Here is a 22163-nt window from a genome sequence, read left to right on the forward strand (position 1 = left end):
ACAGGTGAACCCTAATGGCCCAATTCCCCCTAAAATAAATGCAATTACTTCATTAAAGATAATGAATATGTTTCACTAAGTCCAGCTGTAAGCCCAGCCAAACGTAATGAAACATGGATTCCTAGATATGGAAGAGGACATCAGAAGTCATCCAGTTCAAGGCTTTCATTTTAAAGATGGGAAAAATGATGCACAGGGTGGTTAAATGACCTTTCTAAGCTCAAATAATATAGTTAGTATCAGAAAGGTAATATTTGAACCCAAGACCCCAGACTCAAATGCCAGTACCCATTGTTACATGCCACTGCAATAATAGAAGAAAGTGGATTTCTGGCATCAAAAATACTTCCTAATATTTGCCTATGTTGGAAGTGATCATTCCCTCTAATGAAATTCTATAGCACTTATTGTTTGAATCATGCATAATGGACTTATGTAATGCCTTTTACTGCAGTTATTTCTTCTCACTATTAGGTTGGCTATAAAGTTCCTACAAAGTAGAGAAATATACATCTCTCACAATGCTGATTACAGATCTTTGTACAAAGAAATTTCCAATAACTATGTGTTGTATGACTACTCAGCCTGTAACAGGTATTTTCCTTGTTGGGTAAGCAATAGGAAGACTGACAGAATTTTAGAATTTTGGAATCAGCAAAGGCCTACGAGACTTTCTAACCCAAACTGCTCAATTCACAGATGGGATAACTGGGACCTGGAGAGATTAAGTCACTTGACTGGGTTTACATCCAGTGGTGATTCTAAAGTACTGTGCTCTTTCTACTACTCTGCAACATATCTTAGTAGACAATCTCATCTTTGAAGAATGGGTCTTCATATAGTGATAATTACTTAAAATGGCATCTATCATTGGAACGTGTACTCATCCTTTTGCTTGGCTTACAAGAAATCTTTGCTGTTGTTTCTAATGTGAAGACATGGATTTCTAATATGCCTACCTTGCTTTTTTAAAAATTATATAATAAATTCAACATAATACTTTTAATGCTGTTCTACATGCTGTTTCAGCAATGACTTTTTTTTTCCTGTTTTCCTCACTTAATGATTGAGGTAGCTGAAGTTACCAGAAAGAATTCAAGACTCATCAAGTTGTAAAGAAGCTCAGAAATCATCCAATCCAAACAATATCTGAACAAAAACCACCACAACAGAATACGTTAGACATCCAGATAATGACTTAAGAATAAGCGAGGTTTTACTCTTCTATTTGATCAAAAAACTCACATTTTGTCATTGTTTGTAATGTACCCATTGTAAACAATGGACAGTCATGTCCAATTTATGACACAATTAAGGATTTTCTTAGCAGAGACACTGGAGTGGCTTGCAATTTCTTTCTCCAGACCATTTTTACAGATAAGGAAACTGAGGCAAACAGAGTTCAGTGACTTGCCCAGAGTCTTATAGCTAATAAGTATCTGAGGCCAGGTTTAAACTCACAAAGATGAGTTTTCTCAACTCCAAGCCTAATATTCTATCCACGAAACTACCTAGCTGCCCTTCCTTTCTTCCATTTTTATATTTGTCTAACTATATCATGGGTTTTTAATCTGCAGTCTATGAAGTTCTTTTTTCTTTTCTTGCTATTTTGATAACTATTTTAGTATTTATACATATTTTACTGTGTACAATTTAAAACATTCTGAGAAGTTAGTTTACTTCACCAGAATGGCAAGGAGGTACAAACACATAAAAAAGTTCAAGAATCCTTATACCTACAAATACTTATCACTCTTCAACTCTGTACTTTGTCACCTAGTTTTGAAGCTTCTCTGCTTTTTTGTCACCTACCTTTGGAGCTTCCCTACTTTTAAAATGATATAATGGCTTTTTCTACCATCATTGTTATTATTATCATTCATGTTGACATTGCTATTGTGGGCATGCCAAATCTCTAAGATATAACAATGAATTGGGAAATTTTAGGAATAAATACTTTAATGGATGCCATATTTCTCCATACTCATACTCTAGAAATTATATGAATGAAAAATTTTCAAAATATAGAGGAATAGCTGAAGAAATCAAAAACATATATGGCCATGACAAAGTATATATATATATATATATATATATATATATCATCTTATTTGCTACTAGAATTCTCCCGAATATACTTTTGTGATGTTACTGGTGAGTTTTCTTGCCATTACTTTTTATTCAATATCAAAAAACTTTTTTAATCACAAACATTGATTTCCTCAATCTATGCAACTGTCCAATGAACAGTAAGCATAAAATAATAGAAGAATTATCATTAGAGAGTACGTTTTACCTCAACTCCACTGAATGAGAATGAGAGTAATAATAATAAATAATAACTAATTCACATTATAAGTGATTTTAAATTTGGCAAAGCATTTCATGTATATCATCTCATCTTTTATCACTAAATGGGCATTATTATCCCTCTTTTAGGGATAAAGAAATTCAGGCTCAGAGAGTTTCAGTTAACTTGTCTATGATCACTTACTAATAACTGTCAAAACCAATATTTGAACCCAGGTTTCATTTATTCCAACTCCAGTACTTGATTCATAAGCATTCCACAGTGCTTCAGAAAGACAGAAGTATGTACCTCCACATAGAGTGTATTTCAGAATTCCTACAGACCATCTCTAAATGAAGACATGGAGCATCTAAGAGTTTCTTTCACTGCCTACATTTTAGAAATGATTATGGGATATTTTCCCCACAATATTTCCCCAGAGCATAAAACAAGTCTTTGCCATCTACTCTAATATATCTCAAATATCCAAAGATATTTCTCTAGACCCTATAATTTATTCTGTACATGTGCTGAGTATCTGTTATGTGCACATAACAGGTCTTGGATATGAAAAACAATAAGAATACTAAGTCATAATTTAAGCCTTTAAAAAACTCATAATCTAATGGAAGAGATGATGTGTATACAAATCCAATGCAAAATAAAATAATAATCATAGCTAACATTTATATAGTACTTATCTATATACCAGGCATTATGCTAAACACTTTGCAGTGCTTCTCACAATTCTGGGAGATAAGTGCATCATAATTTCCATTTTACACATGAGGACACTGAGATAAACAGAGGTTAAGTGACATAGCTACTCTGAGATTGAGACTGAATTTGAACTCAGGTTTTCTTGACTCTAGACACTGTACTCTATCTGCCCCAAGGTATACAAAAAGAAATTATTCAGGAACAGGAGAAATCACTTGAGGCTGGGGTAGCTAAGACTTCAAGGAAATGCTAATAATAAAACAGGGCTTTGGAAAGGCAGCATTTTCATAGTGATGCACTTAAGTTTGACTATGTTCTCATTATCATCAAAGCAAGTGATTCAATCAAGAGTTACAGATTTTAATATAAAACTAAACTTCTACTCACACTTCTTAGTAATTTAGAATGGTCATTCCCCAAATAGTCTGAATAAGTGAGAATTAATTCTGCACATCTATATCTATAGAATCTTCTAATTAAAAAACTTTTTAAAAAGCCTTTAAAACAGAAAATCTCTTTGTCCAAGTGAACTAAAAATGTGTCCTAAAATGATTCTGAAATACATTAAAGATCCATTATAAGTTTAATGTATAAAGAATATATTATTTTAACATATTTAATGTATTGGACTACCTGTCATTTAGGAGAGGGGGTGAAAGGAAGAAGGGGAAAATTGAGAACAGAAGGCTTTGCAAGGGTCAATGTTGAAAAATTACATATGCATGTGTTTTGAAAAATAAAAAGCTTTAATTAATTAAAAAAAAGAACATGTGAGTATGAGATAGTTTTTTTTTCCCTCCCCCAAAATGAAAATAGTGTAAATCTGATCACTATTCAACTCTGTGGCACAATTATTCAAAGGTATATAGTCTTTTTAAATTCAGTCATCTCAAATTTATATGATTAGCTTAATTTTTTTTAATTGAAGATAATTTCCTTAATATACAGATATATTAAGTGGACTCAAAAAGTCAAATCATTAATAAATCCACTGGAACTCTATTTTGATGTTGTGGTTAATCAGTGAATTCCTCTATGTTGATGTTCCCTCCAACAATACAAACCTATCTATTCTTCCCCATGCTGGTTTACTCTTTTTCCACAGTGCTCACCCAACATTCTGGCAGCCATCCCAGAAATTTCCTGACATTATAAGGCCACTAACCCAGCTAAATGGGTGACTTAATAGTTATTCTTCAATGTCAGAACAAGCATCCTTTAAGCCATGCCCCCTGAGAAATTCTTTGTTTCTAATGTGCTTATAGCCTTCTGCCTACCACTGTTCTATTTCTCTTTGAGGGATCTTCAATTGTGAAACAGCAGAGTTGAAAACATAACAAGATAAACTTTTCCAGATTATAATATAAGGTCCTCAATATTTTTTTTATCTAAATCATGGATTAAAGGAAATCTTCCTACTTAAACAAATGCATAAGCATTTAAAAGAATCATTTCCATTATGTCAACAAAAATTAAATTTCATGCTATATTTTTCCTATATCAACCAACAAATATATATTCAAGAATTTAACTTTTTTATACTCAAGAATAAGCTGTCAGACAGTCAACCATCTGCATAAAACATTATTCATGAATCATTTTACTTAGACAACACTATTAAGAAGCAACCCTGACATCCTTTTCAAAGTGTTTCCACTGATTAAGATAGTTGATTCTGAGAAGACCAATGTGGTACAAGATTAAGAACAATGTAATGTTGGAGGGGATGTGGGAAAACAGGGACACTGATACATTGTTGGTGGAACTGTGAATACATCCAGCCATTCTGGAGAGCAATTTGGAACTATGCTCGAAAAGTTATCAAACTGTGCATACCCTTTGACCCAGCAGTGTTTCTACTGGGCTTATACCCCAAAGAGATACTGAAGAAGGGAAAGGGACCTGTATGTGCCAAAATGTTTGTGGCAGCCCTGTTTGTAGTGGCTAGAAGCTGGAAAATGAATGGATGCCCATCAATTGGAGAATGGCTGGGTAAAATGTGGTATATGAACGTTATGGAATATTATTGTTCAGTAAGAAATGACCAACAGGATGATTTCAGAGAGGCTTGGAGAGACTTACGTGAACTCATGCTAAGTTAAATGAGCAGGACCAGGAGATCATTATACCTCAACAACAATACTATATGATGATCAATTCTGATGGACGTGGCCCTCTTCAGCAATGAGATGAACCAAATCAGCTCCAATAGAGCAGTAATGAAGTGAACCAGCTACACGCAGCGAAAAGAACTCTGGGATATGACTATGAACCACTACATAGAATACCCAATCTCTCTATTTTTGTTCGCCTGCATTTTTGATTTCCTTCACAGGCTAATTGTACACTATTTCAAAGTCCGATTCTTTTTATACAGCAAAATAACTGTTTGGACATGTATACTTAGATTGTATTTAATTTATATGTTAACACATTTAACATATATTAGTCAACCTGCCATCAGGGGACGGGATGGGGGGAAGAAGGGGAAAAGCTGGAATAAAAGATTTTGCAATTGTCAACGCTGAAAAATTACCCATGCATATATCTTGTAAATAAAAAGCTATTTAAAAAAAAAAAAAGAACAATGTAGTGACTGTCTGAATCCTACATCCTTCATTTACTATTCCTTAGATCACTTCTCAGGGACTCCTATCTGTAAAATAATGCAATAGCTTTAGATCAGATGATGCTGAGATCTCTTTTTAGCCTTAAATTACCATAATTCTAAATACTTTATCTGTTTTCTTCTTGTTGTTTGAGAGACAACTGAGGTTAAGTGACATGTCCAGGATCACACAGATAATAAATGTCAGAGGATACATCTGAACTCAAATCCTCCAAACTCCAGTTCACAGTGCCCCCTAGCTGCTCCATCTGTTTTTGTTTGTTTTTCTTTAAAATAAGGCTCTAGGAGAGAAAGAAGGGAAAGAGGAAAGTAGGGAGAGAGGGAGGGAAAGAGGAAAGTAGGAAAGGAAGGAGGAGGGAGGGAGAGAGGGAGGGAAAAAGGAAAGAAGAAAATAAAGAGAGGGAGAGAAGGGGTGAGGAAGGAAGGAAAGAAGGAAGGAAGGAAGGGAGGAAGGGAAGAAGGGAGGAAGGAAGGAAGGGAGAAAGGGAAGGAAGAGAGGGAGGAAGGGATCAGTCAATTCAAAAGCATGTTATACAAATAATTATTTTTACAATAATTGAATGTTTAGTTTGCACAATTATACTTGACAAGACATATAATTATTATTTCTATTTTGTACCAAAGAAAATCATTTTACCAAAAAAGATGAATTGTAACCCATGGTCATATAAAAGCTGGAAGAAATATTCTGTATAACATATCTTTGATGCTTTCTCCAGAGAGTACATGAAATGGATCCACTGGATATTCCAAGTAGGCTTGAGTAATTAACCATATTGTATTATCTTCAAATAGAGACACATTTTGGCAACCTAATGCCATGGGTATCAATATACTTTGTAAATGACACTTGGAAAATATCATAACTCTCATTGTTTATGGCCATCCTGTCAATGAATGATATTGCCTCCAACCAAAACATATAAAAACCGAGAATAAATACCTAAGCTGAAATACAGCCCTATTTAATAAATGTTAATATATGTTAAATAATGATAACTGGTCAAGTGAGTTAACAAAGAAAGAAGGAAGAATGAAGACAAAATATTCAATGAAAACTGGTGCACTCATATAACCCCTTTACATAACATATTAGAGGACATATACAGGGTGCCCCAAAAGCCTTAGTACAGCTTTATTCTTCATAGTTTTAATAGGTTAATATTGTACCAAATCTCCTGGAACATCCTGTATATGGATTTCCAAATGTTTTTTTTTTTTTTTACTCTGCATATAAATGGATTTTCTCTGAGAATCCAATAATAAGGAATATAGGCTGTGTGAAAGCTCAACACTCATCTAGAAGTGAGGGATGAGAAACAAACAACCCTCAAAGATTAAAGTTTTAACTGTCAGTTTTGATTTTTATTTATGACTATTTCACCTCCATATAAGAGAAAACCTTAATCCAAAAGATAAAAATTCCAAGCACACACAGTGGTTGTTTTGTACAAAAGGAATTTGGATTTATTTTTAAAATCATTCTCTTAATATCCCATCCTAATAAGAACTTCATTTACTTGAAAACTCAGAATCAAATTTACTTCAAAAAATGTGTTTTCAAGGAAAATCTAAAAAACTATTTTGTTAGTTAAAATGTTATCATATTTGCCTATTTTAATCTTAAAATTTTTTTCAAAAATTGCAGTTCTCTTCACCTGTCCCCAAATCTATCACATATGAAATAATAGATCACTAATTTTATATTCTATTTAACTTAAAATTATATAACTATGATAGTCTCCTGATTTTGCTATTTCATGATTCCTACTTATTAAGTCATATTTTCTTAAATGCCATCAATACACATGTATGTATATATTTATATATAAAGATATATCTCTGGTTTTCAAAAGTGCACTTGACTATAAGAAATTTTTAATTTTTTCTTATGATTTCAGTAAACAAATTTTGCACTATCTATTACAGTTTTTATTTCATAAAGTATGACTTTATTATGCATATTATTTATCATCATTTAAAACTAAATCATTTTCATATCTTCTACCTATATTTTTGTAATAAAAGTAAAGCTATTTCTTTGGATCTATATAAAACGACTAGCTAATTTTAAAAATTATTTAATTCAAGCTAGAATCTACAGATAATACTCAGCTAAAACGTTCAAAGCTTAGAAATGTCATTTCTTTCACACAAGATGCCACTTTACATTTTAAGTTTTGGCATTCCAGTAAACATTAGATTCTACAGTAAACTCTATTATCAGAAAATTCTTGCCATTTATTATTCTACATGGCTTCAAATATATGTATACTTTGTATATGTTTCATCCAATATAAAAACATAACTATTTTATAAAATAGGACAGTAATTAAAATGCAATTTTACAATTACACTTTACAATGAACAATTCTTCTAAATTATATTATATACTAGAGTATATATATTACATTATCCTCAAACACTATACTTTTGCTTGCTGAATATGTCATTCTCCCCTGTCTTCTTCAAACCTAAAATATAACTGAGATCAAAACTGAAGACTAGCAACTGGTCCAAAATATCTATTAGCAGAGGTAATGTATAAATAAAGAACTTTCCAACTGACTTAATACAATACTTTAATTAATTCAACAATTATATTGCCTATATCTTAATATTTACTCATTACAAATGTATCCCAAAAAAAAGATTAGATTCCATTTTTTAAAAAACCTGAAAGTTTATGTTTATCAAGGTTTTTTAACTTTCAAACTTAGATGACTAATATCAACAGAGTAACAATGCTCATCTGATATTATTAATATGAACCTTAAAGCTAATAATCATGTTATCATAATATTAACAAACTTAGTTGATATATTTAGGATCTTCCTAACGAATATGAATGCTTTTCTAATTTTATGTTATTAAATACTAAACAATCTAGGGTAAGACGAAAGGAGAAGATATGGATAAATGCCTTTTTTAAAATGAGGAAACAAAAGTGCAAAAAAATTAAGTGAATTGCCCATAAGTCAATAAGACTCTGAATTTCCCTTTCTTATCCAATGCATAGAACAATAAAAGCAATAGCTATTTGCCACATCAAAGACATTAAGATTGGGTTTTGAATAATTGACATTCTGATTTTCTCAATCTGCTTATTAAATGTTTTTGCTCACTGTCCACAATTGAAACCGAAGACTTACTGAAATATGGATTCAATAGTATGTACATTTTCCTCTGTGACTGTGATGATAAAGATTTAGAAGGTCTCCAATGCAGTGCCCCAGAATTTTGCACTTAGTTCTTTGTCATACATTTTTAACAGGGATCTGGATATAGGTAGAGATGGCAAGTTTATCAAATATTCAGGTGCCATAAAGCTGGGAGACACATCTAATAGAGTAGATGACAGAGTAAAACCCAAAATGATCTTAACAGTCTGGAACATTTGTGAAATCATGAAAGATGAAAGTTTTTTTTTTAAAGCAAATTCTATATTTTGTCTGTTTAGGGAGGTTTGTTTTGTTTTTTTATAAGCTTCACAAGTACAAGATGAAGAAGGCAAGTCACCTGTAAAAAAAGTTATGAGTTTAATATAAGCCAAAAAAAAAAATCTAACATGGCCAAGAACAGTAATGTGATCTTACCCTTCATTAAGACACAAATCACACACACACACACACACACACACACACACACACACACACAGCCCACACACCTTCCTGGAATAGGAAAGTGAAAGTGAATCTTCCCTGAACAAAAAAAATCTAGACTATTTACTAGTTATCATGTTGTAGAAAAGAGATAAGCTACAGAAGGCCCAGAGGAAGACAACAATAATTGTGAACAACTTTAAGTTCATGCTATGTGAGAATAGGCTGAAAAAAACTGAGATTGTTTAATATAGAAAGGTGACAACTCAACAAGGATAGGATAGTTATCTTTAAGAAGCAAGTTACCAAAGTTACCAAATGGAAGAAGGAGTCCATTTATTCTGCTCAGCTCCACAGAGCAGAACTCTGAATAAGGGATAAAAGCTACATAAGACAAAAATTTAAGCCCAAACTAAGAAAAATTCTCTTAACAGCTCCACTTATTACATAAGTTAAAAAGGCTGCAAGTAGTGGAGGTCTTCAAGTAAAAAAGAGATGGTCATTTGTTGGACACAGAGTAGTGGGAATTCTTTTTCAGCAGTGAGTTGGACCAAATGGTCACTGAGGGAACCCTCTTTCTCTTCAATTTTGTGCTTCTTGTGAAAATTTCACCAGAGTTCAGTTCCATTAATGGTAGACACAATGAATCCAAACTAAGAATCAATTAGATATTTTGTGAAGGACTTAACATTGAAAAAATGCCTTACAAGTTCAGGTGGTCATATTTTTTTTCCTTAGAATTCACACATTAGAAAACTTACTTGAAATAAAATATACATTATCATTCAACCATAAGTAGTCACCTCACACATTGGAGAATGGCTGAATAAAGTGTGGCATATGAATGTTATGGAATATTATTGTTCTGTAAGAAATGACCAACAGGATGATTTCAGAAAGGCCTGGAGAGACTTACACAAAATGATGCTGAGTGAAACGAGCAGGGCCAGGAGATCATTATATACTTCAACAACAATACTATATCATGATCAATTCTGATGGACGTGGCCATCTTCAGCAATGAGATGAACCAAATCAGTTCTAATGGAGCAGTAATGAACTGAACCAGCTATGCCCAGTGAAAGAACTCTGGGAGATGACAAGAACCATTACATTGAATTCCCAATCCCTATATTTTTGCCTGCCTGCATTTTGGATTTCTTTCACAGGCCAATTGTACAATATTTCAGAGTCCGATTCTTTTTGTGCAGCAAAATAACGGTTTGGTCATGTATACTTATTGTGTATCTAATTTATACTTTAATATATTTAACATCTACTGGTCATACTTCCATGTAGGGGAGGAGGTGGAGGAAAGGAGGGAAAAAATTGGAACAAAAGGTTTGGCAACTGTCAATGCTGTAAAATTACCCATGCATATAACTTGTAAATAAAAAGCTATTTAAAAAATTAAAAAATAAAATAAATGTTTCCCAGATCCTAACTTTAAAAAAATAAAATAAAAAAACAGCACAATCTCCTATATAAAATGATGTAAAATCTGTAATGAAACAAACAGCAAGCATAGTTCCTATTATTGAATGGCAATTAAATGTTTCAAGGTGGTGAAGCACTGTCATGGTTCAATCTCATTTGCATTCAAGTTCCTCATAAGAATCAGCCTGGTGAAGATAAACATAGAATCATATCTGTAGCTGGTTGCACAGAACATTATTTCATGGTTGTTATTCTCATCCCTAGTGGATAACAACCATGGAATGCCACTTAACAATGGTAATACAGGGGAGTAGGAATGGGGTGGTCAGCAGTCACCCAAAAAACATGTAGTGCTTTCAAAGTCAGTAGGATCCTCTTATTACAGAAAAATACACAAAAGACAGCAGAAGCAATTTAAATGAAATGTGATTAAGACCTGTAATTTGCCTCCAGTCCTTTAACAGATCGTATAGTGATTGAGAGGCCCTCTTTTCTTTCTATGAAAAGGAAAAAAATGGGAGGAAATCATTTTTCCATTCACAGGAGGACTTTAGTTTGACCTTAAGCATGACAAGGTAGGAACTGGATGCCCCAAACCACTGTCCAGGAAGAGGTGTCTACATTAAAGGAGGAGGGGCAATAACTAAGGGATAAATTTAGAATAAGAGCAAATAACAATCAATTTAGAAGTCCTGAATCAAGGATAAATTAAAAAACACCAGTCACAGAAAAAAAGGAAAAGATTTTAGGGGTTCTGGGAAGAAATATGTGTGGAAAAAAAAGGACAGTTCTAATGCACTAGCAAGGTAGAAGCAATAGGTGTTACGGTAAGAGTCATAAGGATAGGACCAAGTCTGGTCATCATACTTCTAGCTCAAACAACTCAGGTCCCTCTTTTCAGAATATAATTAAGCCACACGACAAAAGATTTACTCAAGCAATGGGTCAAACATAAAGGATTCTGTTTCAAACACAAAATAACTTGCAGTACTGAAGTTTCTTAATTTAAGCTGAAGTTTCTTAAATTAAGCTTTCTGTTAGAGTTCTTTAACTTACTATCTAGTTCAAGGAATAAGACATTAATGAAGGAATTTACAGAAGCAAAAATTGGCCAAAACCCAAGATAATAAAATTATTTAAAATAACCAAATTTTCATCCCTGAAAAGGGAATTATTCTAAATCAATCTAAATGCATGATTTCATTAAACTGAGGCAAAGTCCAACTTTGAGATATATATATATATAATTACTTTATTCTTTATTTTTAATCTTTCTTACATTTTAAAAAACACACAGGGGTTCAGAACAACCTTAACAAAATAACATATTCATGTTTAAAGGACCTCTGAAGTCAAATCATTGGTGTGCAAACATGACTGGCTTCCAAAGTGAAGAATCCTAGGCACAATTCATTCAATATATTTGTTTTTTGGTTAAACAAGGAAATCATAGCGCAGCTGTTAACATGTCCAATACTCTTTAAGTTAGACACTTAAATCCATCTGAAAGATGGCAGCTTCAGTCCAAAATAAAATTTGTACAAACCTGTGCTGTTCTCCCACCCACCCACCCTCAACCCTCCCCAAACATGCTGCATCTGAACCCCTGGTAACTTATTACACAAACCCTTGAAATGCACTTACAAAATCAGTTTATCTCTGAATCTGAAAGCAGCTTATTACAAAGGGAAATACTGAAGCTCTTACCTGTATTTGATAATTAAGTAAACTGTCTTCTCACCTCTTCCAAGAATACAGTTTTGTCTAATAAATACCTATTTAACAACGGCACAAAAAGTATTTTTCTCTTAAAGCAAGTTTTTGTTTTTTTGTATATTTTCTTCAATCCCGAAGATTGAAAACAGCATTGACCTATTCAATGTGCTATGAAAACATTAGGCACAGACCACATAATATAATTTACACTTTTTTGTTTTGAAAAATACAATTATATGCAAGCAGGATTGACACAAAGGACTTGCAACTACCATAGTAAGCTATGTAGTAAACTCAACATAAAGGGGTTAATATTTTACTTGAAAGCAAAAAAAAATTTTTTTGAACTAGCACTGAGTGATATCTCACTACTAGATGCATCTCTTATATCTGCATTAGAATAACCTTGTTAGTGAAAAGAGAGTAAGAGGAGGGAAGCCTTAGTTATTTGAAAAAAAAATACCATATTAGGCACAGGAACTTATTTATTAAGACTCGAAGGGAAAAAAATATTTCTAAACGCTATTGGAATATGTTGAATGAATATTGTCCCTCCTTCCCTCTAAGCAAGCAGCTAGGTTGCTTTTTTGGGAAAAGGTTATTAACACTGTAATTACCTTGTACAATAAGTTCTCTCATTAACTAAGACACTTCTGAAATAAAGAATCAAAAGATTCAGCGCAGGAAAACTGGGAAGGCTGGGAAGAAGATTGAGAGGAGGCTATAGAATAGAAAACTTTGAAAAACAGGAAAAAACTTCTACATTAAAAAAAAAACCCGATTATTTAAAATTTGTTTTTTGATGATCATTTGTATAATAATGAATACTGTAAAAATATATGCAAGGGTATTTTGTGGTTAGTTATTAAGCTACATTTACTCTGTAGGCTTTGTGAAGATTGTTCATGGATAGTAGCCTGCTGTAGTATATTTTAATGAAAAAAGTTATCAAATGCTACATATATAAAATGCAGCATTTATCTACAGGGGAAAAATAAGAAAAAGAAATAATTTCCTAAAAAGAGAGAAAGATTCACAGGAGGATCCTGCTTTGATGTGCCAAGTTATTTTATGCCCTGTGGAAGATTTGAGATACTAATTTGTTTTTTTGTTTGTTTGTTTGTTTGTTTTTTTATTTTTCACTGATAAATTTCTCTTACCACCATACAAATTCAAAGGAATCATATTCACATGATAAATGTGATAAAAGTGTGTTCACTTTCTAGGTTTCTTTTCCATTATTAAAAAAAAAAATCACTTTTAATTTACATGTCATTTCATAGTGAACTATTCAAGTAAATATTTCTGTCATGGAAAATCCCCAGATGTACCAAACACTATTCCAGATCACTCTCAGGCTACTCTTGATTAGCTGTGCAGTTTTTTTTAGATGGAGCAGGAATTAGCCCGTTTTCTGGGCTTGGGATCTTGAAGATCCCGGTCTTTTAAACACATACAGGATGAGCATATTGTCTGTGATAATCTTCGGAGGCCCAACCTAAAAACACTATTGGAGAGGCTATATATTACACAGTTACAGAAACTATTGCTTATAGCAAGCCAGGTTGTTAAGAAGGAGAGAGCGGGATTCTCCAGGACCCGGGAGCTCTCCAGAAGGAAGTAGATGATATAGGGGAGCCAGAGCATATAGAATACGCTGGTTATCCGGAACAAAACCATGGCATAGCGCTTGTCAGGACTATGTCCAGTCTCTCCAGCAGCATCGACTTCGTGACTGGGAAATCGGGCCCTCCGGTCGTTGATCTCTTTGGTGTGCTGCCGGCAGATTTTGAAAATGTGGAAGTAAGTGAAGCAGATGACAAAGGCAGCAGGAGCATAAAGTAAACAGACAATAAAGCCAGTAAAGTAGGCATTGGTGAGCCAAGAGGTGGCACACCATTCAAAAATGTCACCGTGGTAACCAGGTTTTCCCCAGCCAAAAAAAGAAGGCAAGAAAATCAGGCAGGAGTAGATCCAGATCAGAATAATGCAGATTCTCAAGCGGCAAGGAGTGACCAGCTGATTGTAGGAGAGAGGTTTGGTGATGGCAAGGTAGCGATCCACACTGATGCAAGCAAGACATGCCATGGAAACACTCTTCAGCACAGAGATGATGTATCCGAAAACCTGGCAAGTCAGTGACTCGTGGACACCTGTGGAATAATGAAGCAAGGAGAGAGTGGGAACCAAGCAGCTCACTCCCACGAAGAGATCGGCATAGGCCATGGTCTGTATGAAATAGCTGGTAGTATAGTGATGCAAAAGGGGAGCACAGTGAAAGACAAAAATGACCGTTAAATTCCCAGCAATGATTAAAAAGGTCAGCAGGACAATAACGACCGTCTCCAAGATGCAGATGTCCTCTGCAGTGTAGTGGCCAAATCCGAGTGGGCAGGAGTGATGCTCGGAAACATTCCCAAAGCTCATATTTTGAGTCCTTGGTTCGGTCAACCTAGACCCATTCATGGTTTGGGATTAGGAAGCCCTGGAGCCAGGATGACAGCAGTCCAATGGTGACCTGCCCAACATCTGCTAACCTCTGCACTTTGGGGGCTCAGGCTCTGTCTCTGCTGACACTGCCATTCGCTTCTGTCACAGATTAGCTTCCCAGAACTGCTCAAGTCTCTTCATCAGCATCAGTACATCACTGACACACCTCAGCTGTGGGGAGGAAAATAAGCTAGGAAGGAGGTGAAAAGAAGGCCACCGGTTAGCTCCCTCCAGTGCTCTCAAACTACCTTTAACAAATACAAGGCACTTCTAAAGGAAACACAGATTCTTTATCTTGCACTACAGAAAATGAAAGGCATTTTTAAAAAAATTTCAGCCATCAGAAGGTTGGGGTGGGAAAAGAAAATGCTTTTGAAGATTGTTCTCCTGAGCAAGGCAATTTCTTTGGGATCCACTAGAGAGAACAAGAAAAAGACAAAAGTCTTCCTATGACTCGGACTTCCTTTATCAGCAATGATATGATGTAAATTAATGTTTCAGATTCATTTAAATCATTTTATATTTCAGGAGGTCAGTAACTGCTTTTAGTTGGAAATCTAGAAAAAAGTTCCCTCTAGCATGCAATGCCTTTGGGATTTGTTTTGGAGATGGCACTCCCTGTCTCATTCCTGTGATCCATCCTTTCATTAAAGAGGTAAGGAAAACCATCTTGCCAAGGTTAATTCTCAAAGACACAACACTACTTGGATATGAATAGAGTGGATTTTTTTAGAGGCAGAATGGAAAGGGAAGAAAAGCAAGGTTTTTCCTCCAACTGTAGGAGAGGAAAACAAAACATTTCGAGCAAAGCAGATAATGTACAATCAATTCACACTCCCCAAATAAGATGAACCCATGAAATTTTAAATCGGGTTTTCAATTTAAATAGTTTTAGTCCTTTCTGATATTGGGTAGTACTGACAGCAGCATAATTTAAGCTTCTCCTCTATCCACCTCCCTCCCCTCAAAAATCATCCTTGCATTCAGTTTCAGTCTCGGTAACTGAAAATATTTTTCATTAGCTGGCTTGTCACATTTCTTATAATGAATCAGGACAATAAAGTGCATGGTTCAATCAATGCTATTTCTCACCTTTACAAAACTTCAGGAATCATTTCAAAAGCTCCAAACAATAATAGAAACTTCAATCTGCATTCTACTCTGATGCTAATGAAATGCTGATTTGACTAGAAATGTTGCCACTGTTTACTACCCAGTTATTTTCAGTCAGATCTTCATCTTCTAAGCTGCTCTACCTTGTCTATCTTCACTAGATGATCAGCATATTAAATAATTACTTCAGCAACTAGCTTTCCCACTATTGGAAAATTACCTCGTTTAGTACATTTGCAGTTAAGAACAGCCATATATTAAGAAAATGCTTCTTTTCTTTCTGTGCTCTATTTTGAGGAAATGCTCAATTAGTGCAGGGGCCATGAGATAGGTTACTAGACAGTCTTGTTTTAAAATGTCCCCAAAACATCGAGGCAAATTTAAATCCTAGAGTCTGAAATGCTGAAAATCCGGCAGGGCTGAACGAAGCAATCCCAATAGAAAGGTCTCCAAGGTCATTCGGATATTGTGCTGAAAGTCCTTTAAAAAGTGCTAGTGTTTCAGAGATCCTTTTGTTACTTGTCACTGCCTTTGAAGGAATTTTTCTGAAGGAAAAATTTCCCCTTGTTCTGATGCAGCAGTTTAATAGAAAGCATTCTTTTTAAAGTTCTTTTCTCCGATACATCACCAAGCCATAGAGGGAAGTCCTTATTTCTTATTCTTTTATAACATCCACAGGACGGTCCTCACCAAGCAGTTCCCTCTGTTAGTAGCCAATTTCTTCTAATTCAAAGGAATCACTTTAGGGTTCTCTTGTTACAAGAATAAGGCAACGCTTCTCCCCTAATCAGCTGCTATGCTGTGCAGCCTGATTTAGGAGTCCGACTGACTGTGATGCAGTTACAAGGAGGCTGTAGCGATTCCTCACTTCACAGTTGCGCTCTCTGGCTTACTGCTTGCACCTGAGCCCCTGCACCTCCTCATCACCCTGAGCTGATGCAGAACTCCCCATCAGAAAGGTGACTCGGTCCTTCTGCCCCAATCAACAGCCCAGCCAATGGCTACTGCAGCTGAAACTGTCACTAGGTAACAGTTGCCAGGCACATACAGGCATCCAGCCTTACATGGCAAGCTGCGATCAAGAATGACAAATGAAGACAATGGAACTGACCGATGCTTATAAGATGTTTAAAGCATTTTGGAACTTTCAGGGGTATTTTCCTTCTAGTACTCTGAAAAGATTCTGCCCAGGGATTAACAGAACATGAGAATATCTGTACATGCACCTTTAAACCTCATAGAGAAATTACCCCAGATACCATAAGAGACCCAGACTAAAGAAAGTCAGCAGAAATTTAATCCTTATTGGCAGAAAATACTTATTAATTATTAAATGTTCCAAACCTTCATAAGCCCAAGCTAATGTAACTATTTCCCTTCTATCAAAATGGGTGTATTTTGATTAATAGAAATTGATCATTTTCACACTGCTCTGAAAAAGTCAATTGCTAAAGTTTGAAATTTATTATCCCAGCAATAAAGTCATACTACAATAGAGTTAATGTTGCATGCTAATTCTCCTGTATCAAAGTCTAGCCTGTAAAATGGTTGAGGTCAAATATAAAGGAAAAAGCTAATGGGGGAAAGGGGAGAGAGGTTCCTTGCAAAGGGATCTGAAAACTGTTGTGTCTAAAACTGCAAAAAAGTTAAAAAGAATTATTATGACCCACCAGAAGGCTTTAACCAGCTTTTAAAACACCTAGTTTCACTTCGGCTTTAAATCAAATACATGCCATTTTGAATAATTTTTATGAGTCTAAAAACTCATTTTCGGAAGTGTATTAAGAATGGGGAAAAGACATTTCTTTAATGTCTTAATAAATTTAAAATTTTTAGAAATGGGGAAAAGAAGTCTTATTGTAGTCATTGAGACTGATGATAAAATTACAGAAGAAAACATGGATCTTCTAATAGTTGACATTCAATTTCATTCCTATGTTTATCAAAAAATAACTTACATCTAAATGTCAGAGACAATGTGATTTCTCTTTTTGTTACAGACCCTATGAAATAATCGGATTTTTTGTTCTATTCCTGAGTTTAAAAGAAATATCAGAGCTAGTTACAATGAACTATAGAAACAAAATGCAGAATGGATGATGAATCTAGATATGAAAGCAAGTATCTTAATTTTGGGAACAAACTCCTAGAAAGTACCATTTTGAAGGGAACAAGTTTCATTTTTAGGTATTCATATAGACATCACAAACCTAAATCTATCTGGATTTTCCTTTCTTCAATTTTGAAAGTTTTAAATATTCACATTACAAATGTAAAGGCAAAAATGAAGCTTAGACAGATATGGATAAAGTTTTGGTCAGAAACCATTTTCAGTCTGAGTTGCAGAGGCACAGAAGAATGAGATTTGATCAACTAAGCAGTAGCATTGTAAAGTGTACAAATCTGGGTTCAAATCCAGACTAGATCACGTTCAGTACTCTAATCACCCAGACTCCAACCTTGCTGCCATCTTTGTTCCACATAAACAATCATTTGCCGAATATTGTCCTTTCTTCACAATATCTCTCCCGTGTCCCCTTCTCTTTACCCACATAGTCACTACTGGTTCAGAACTTCACTAACTACAAATCAACAGCCTCTCTCCTCCCTTCAATTTCTCCTCAATACTCTATTCACACAAATACAAATGTGATTTTCCTAAATTTCAGATATGATTGTTTCATTCCTCTATTCAATAAATTCCAATGGAGGGACAGCTATATGGTACAGTGGATAGAGCATCAGTTCTGGAGTCAGGAGGACCCGAGTTCAAATTCAGCCTCAAACACTTAACACTCACTAGCTATATGATTTTGAGCAATCATTTAACCCCAATTGCCTCACAATAAAGACAGACAGACAGATTGACAGACAAACAGGTAGATGAGAGTGTAAGCAAATAAATAAATAAATAAGATCCAATGGCTCCCTATTGCCTTTGTGATCAAATATCAACCCTTTCCTTTGGTTTTAAAAGTCTTTTATGACCTGATTTCCATCTCCTCCCAGTGTGTCTATGTTACTCCCATTCCCCTCCCCACATTTGCAGTCCTACCATTCTTTACATTCCCCCATCTCCCTGCTTTACTTGGGTGGCCCTCAATCTCAGGAACATATTTTTTTCATTTCTCTCTTAGGATTCCAAGCTTCCTTCAAAACTTGGCTCAAAAGCTGTCTTGTACATCAGGTCTTTTCAGACTTCCTCATCCCAGCTATGGCAGGCTCTTCTCATCTAGTTACCTTGTATTACTTTTCTTTGTATTTATACATATACATGTTGCCTCTTTTCTCAACCTTGGGAGTTAAGTGGGGCAGGGTAATGCTTCATTTCTTTCTTTATAATGACTGTGTGTATATATATATATATATATATATATGCCTATTTAATGCTTATTAATTGTATATCTCTGAGCAAGTTATTGAGCTTCAGTGTCCTCATCTGAAAAGGAGAAAGATAAACTACATAATCATTTAAGTCCTTTTCCTATTTTTGTTGCTGTTGTTCAGTTGTTTCAGTCATGTCTAACTTTTCATGACCCCATCTGGGATATTTTTGGTAGAGATAGTAGAGTGGTTTGCCATTTCTTTCTTCAGCTCATTTTATTTTATTTTATTTTATTTTTTTTTAGCAAGGCAATTGGGTTTAAGTGACTTGCTCAGGGTCACAGAGTTTATAAGTGTTAAGTGTCTGAAGTAGGATTTGAATTCAGTTCAAGGCCAGTGCTCTAGCTATTGCATCATCTAGTTGCCCCCTCCAGCTCATTTTATATATGAAGAAATTGAGGCAAATAGATGAAGTGGCTTACCCAGGGTCACATAACTAGTACAGGTTTAGCCCAGATTTGAATTCAGGAAAATGAGTCTTTCTGACTCCAGATCTGGTGCAGTTTCTCTACACCACTTAGAGTATCCCCCTTTTTCACTAGAAATCTACACTTTTAGTAAACCAACTAAAATATATCCACTATGCGATTAAAAAAAAAAACTATGCTCTGATTCAGTAACATAAGTATATGTGATTTTATTTCTCACATTTGGGGAAAATGTGAAAATCAAACACTAAATGACTTTAGATTTGCATTTTCCTAACTATACTAAGAATTTGGGGCTGCCTTATATAATAGAATGAAAAACAATAACAACCGTCTATAATTACAGACACTTCAAGATACAAAAAGGGAAATCCATTTTGGTGATAATTTGGGTTGGCAGACCACTCTTATTTCAAACCAGAACACAGGATCCCAGATTTAGTGATGAAAAGAGATTTTACTGATTTTACTCAGTTTATACATGAAGAAACCAAATCCCAGGGACTTTCCCAAACTCACATTCTGGTAAATAGCAGGGCAAAGTGAACTCAGGTCCTAAAACTCTGGGGTCAGTTGGGTTTCTTCTGTCTGTCCTACCAGCATTCTGCTGGGAATTATCCTGGGTCTGCTAACTCTTTTGCTTCTTTTTCATAATGATACTTTCTTCTTCAACTCCAATATTATTTTCTTATCTCCCCATTAGCTGTTTTTTGCTACTTTATACCTAGATTTTAATTTACATTTAGATTAAAGTGTTAGGAAGAAGTTTTTAGTGAACATTATTTGGATATTTTATTACTGTCATTATCAATTTCCCTATTCTATCTCTCATTGGTGAATTATGACCAAAGAACCTCTAAAGCGAATGTTATCAGAAAGTCTCCACGGGCTTTACATAAGCCAATTTAACAAATAGAATAAAAATCAAATAGGCACTGAGAAGAAACAATAAACAGAGGAAGTAGTGAAACTGGAGGTATTTCATCAGTGTAGAATCACCATTTCAATCAAGCTATCAGGCAAATAGCATTATACTATTATCATTATTATTCATCCTTTTTTGTCGAAGAGAACCAATGACATTATGAGAATGATGTCTTGATTTGCCCATGAACTGGATTTAATTGAAGCAGAGCTGCTAAAAGTCATCTCCTCCAGAATCAGCAATAAGTAGATAACAAATGCACGTCTTAGTTTTTATAATATCTTCTCTCTGGAACCTGAATTTAGAGTGTTGACTATTTCTTTAAATGACTAAAGTACTAGAATAATTCATGAGGCTGAAGTTCTACCAACTGAAATGGAGAGACAGGGAGAATAGGAGCAATTTTTGTACTGTTTGAGATTTTTTAAAAGTTTGAGATCTACCTAGAAGGCATATAATACTCCCAGAAGGACAAAAATCAGAATAAATTCTAAATTTCAAAATATTACAATAGTGTTAAGCTCCACATTCAAATCAAGGACCCTAATAACGTATCTTAATTTCCTTACTTCACAATATTCAAGACATTTTTGAATATTCATTTAATTCATTGAAAAATCGTATTTCAAAAAAAGGAAATTATTATTCCATTCTTTGAAGTCTGCCAAATACTCCAGCACAAGAGAGTTACCCCTGAGAAGCAATCTTTGGGAGAAGTGGAAGGTACCTTGGTCTCAGGCTAGGCTATCTTTCCATCCTTTGGTTGGAGAAATACCTTGAGATCTTTGAAGATTCTAGAAGATTTGAGGATTCCCACTTTTCATTTAGCATTGAAGCTGCATCCTTGGAACTCTGAAGAGCAAAGCTTGCATTAGGATCCAAGGGAAAACTAGTGTAGAAGATGAGAAAGACTGACTCAAGATTTTAGAGAGAACTCTATGGAAAAGTGAGCCCTATTTGAGGGGAACAGTTTGAGGACTCCAACAAAAAGACTTCCAGGAGGGGTGAGCTACTCCTTTTGCCACATGTGTCCTTGCTAAGCTTAGATCTACTTTTCCTCAATACTTAGCAGTGCCTGGCCATAAATATTTACCAAATGGCTGGCTCACTGAGAGTGTCTTAGATTTTTGGGAGGATATTTTGTACCAAATGTTCTCACTATGCCATTTTAGTAAATAACAATTCGTGGAAGCTAATTACTTAATTATGGGGATTATTTTTAACACCCTTTGTATAGATGAAGAAACTGAGACAGATAGCCATTAAGTGAATTGCAGTCACATACCTTTAAGTATCTCAGGTCCTGACTGCAAATCTAGTATTCTATATACTATGCTGACTTGTTGTCACTCAAAATTTTTGTTGAATCGAAATCACAAGAACATGTAATTATATCTGAAAGGGATTTCTGAGATCATCTGCTCCAACC

At 34.7% G+C, this 22163-nt stretch overlaps 2 protein-coding genes across 3 annotated transcripts in view; both read right to left on the minus strand.

The window, feature by feature from the left end:
* Nucleotides 1-22163, minus strand: part of RABGAP1L (RAB GTPase activating protein 1 like) — a 689556-nt gene that overhangs the window by 426270 nt on the left and 241123 nt on the right. The window lies entirely within an intron of this gene.
* GPR52 (G protein-coupled receptor 52) lies at nt 11904-16991 on the minus strand. The gene is made up of 2 exons (XM_051998914.1): nt 16218-16991; nt 11904-15074 (listed from the first exon to the last, which is right to left on the minus strand). Exon 2 carries the CDS (start codon nt 14858-14860, stop codon nt 13781-13783), a length of 1080 nt encoding a protein of 359 aa, XP_051854874.1. The 5' UTR covers nt 14861-15074; nt 16218-16991; the 3' UTR covers nt 11904-13780.

This window comes from Antechinus flavipes, chromosome 4 (genome assembly GCF_016432865.1).
Source record: "Antechinus flavipes isolate AdamAnt ecotype Samford, QLD, Australia chromosome 4, AdamAnt_v2, whole genome shotgun sequence".
Lineage (NCBI taxonomy): Eukaryota > Metazoa > Chordata > Mammalia > Dasyuromorphia > Dasyuridae > Antechinus > Antechinus flavipes.

Bases quoted from the DNA above. Each gene is read 5' to 3' on its own strand.
- GPR52 (XM_051998914.1), bottom strand. From the start codon at position 14,860: ATGAATGGGTCTAGGTTGACCGAACCAAGGACTCAAAATATGAGCTTT.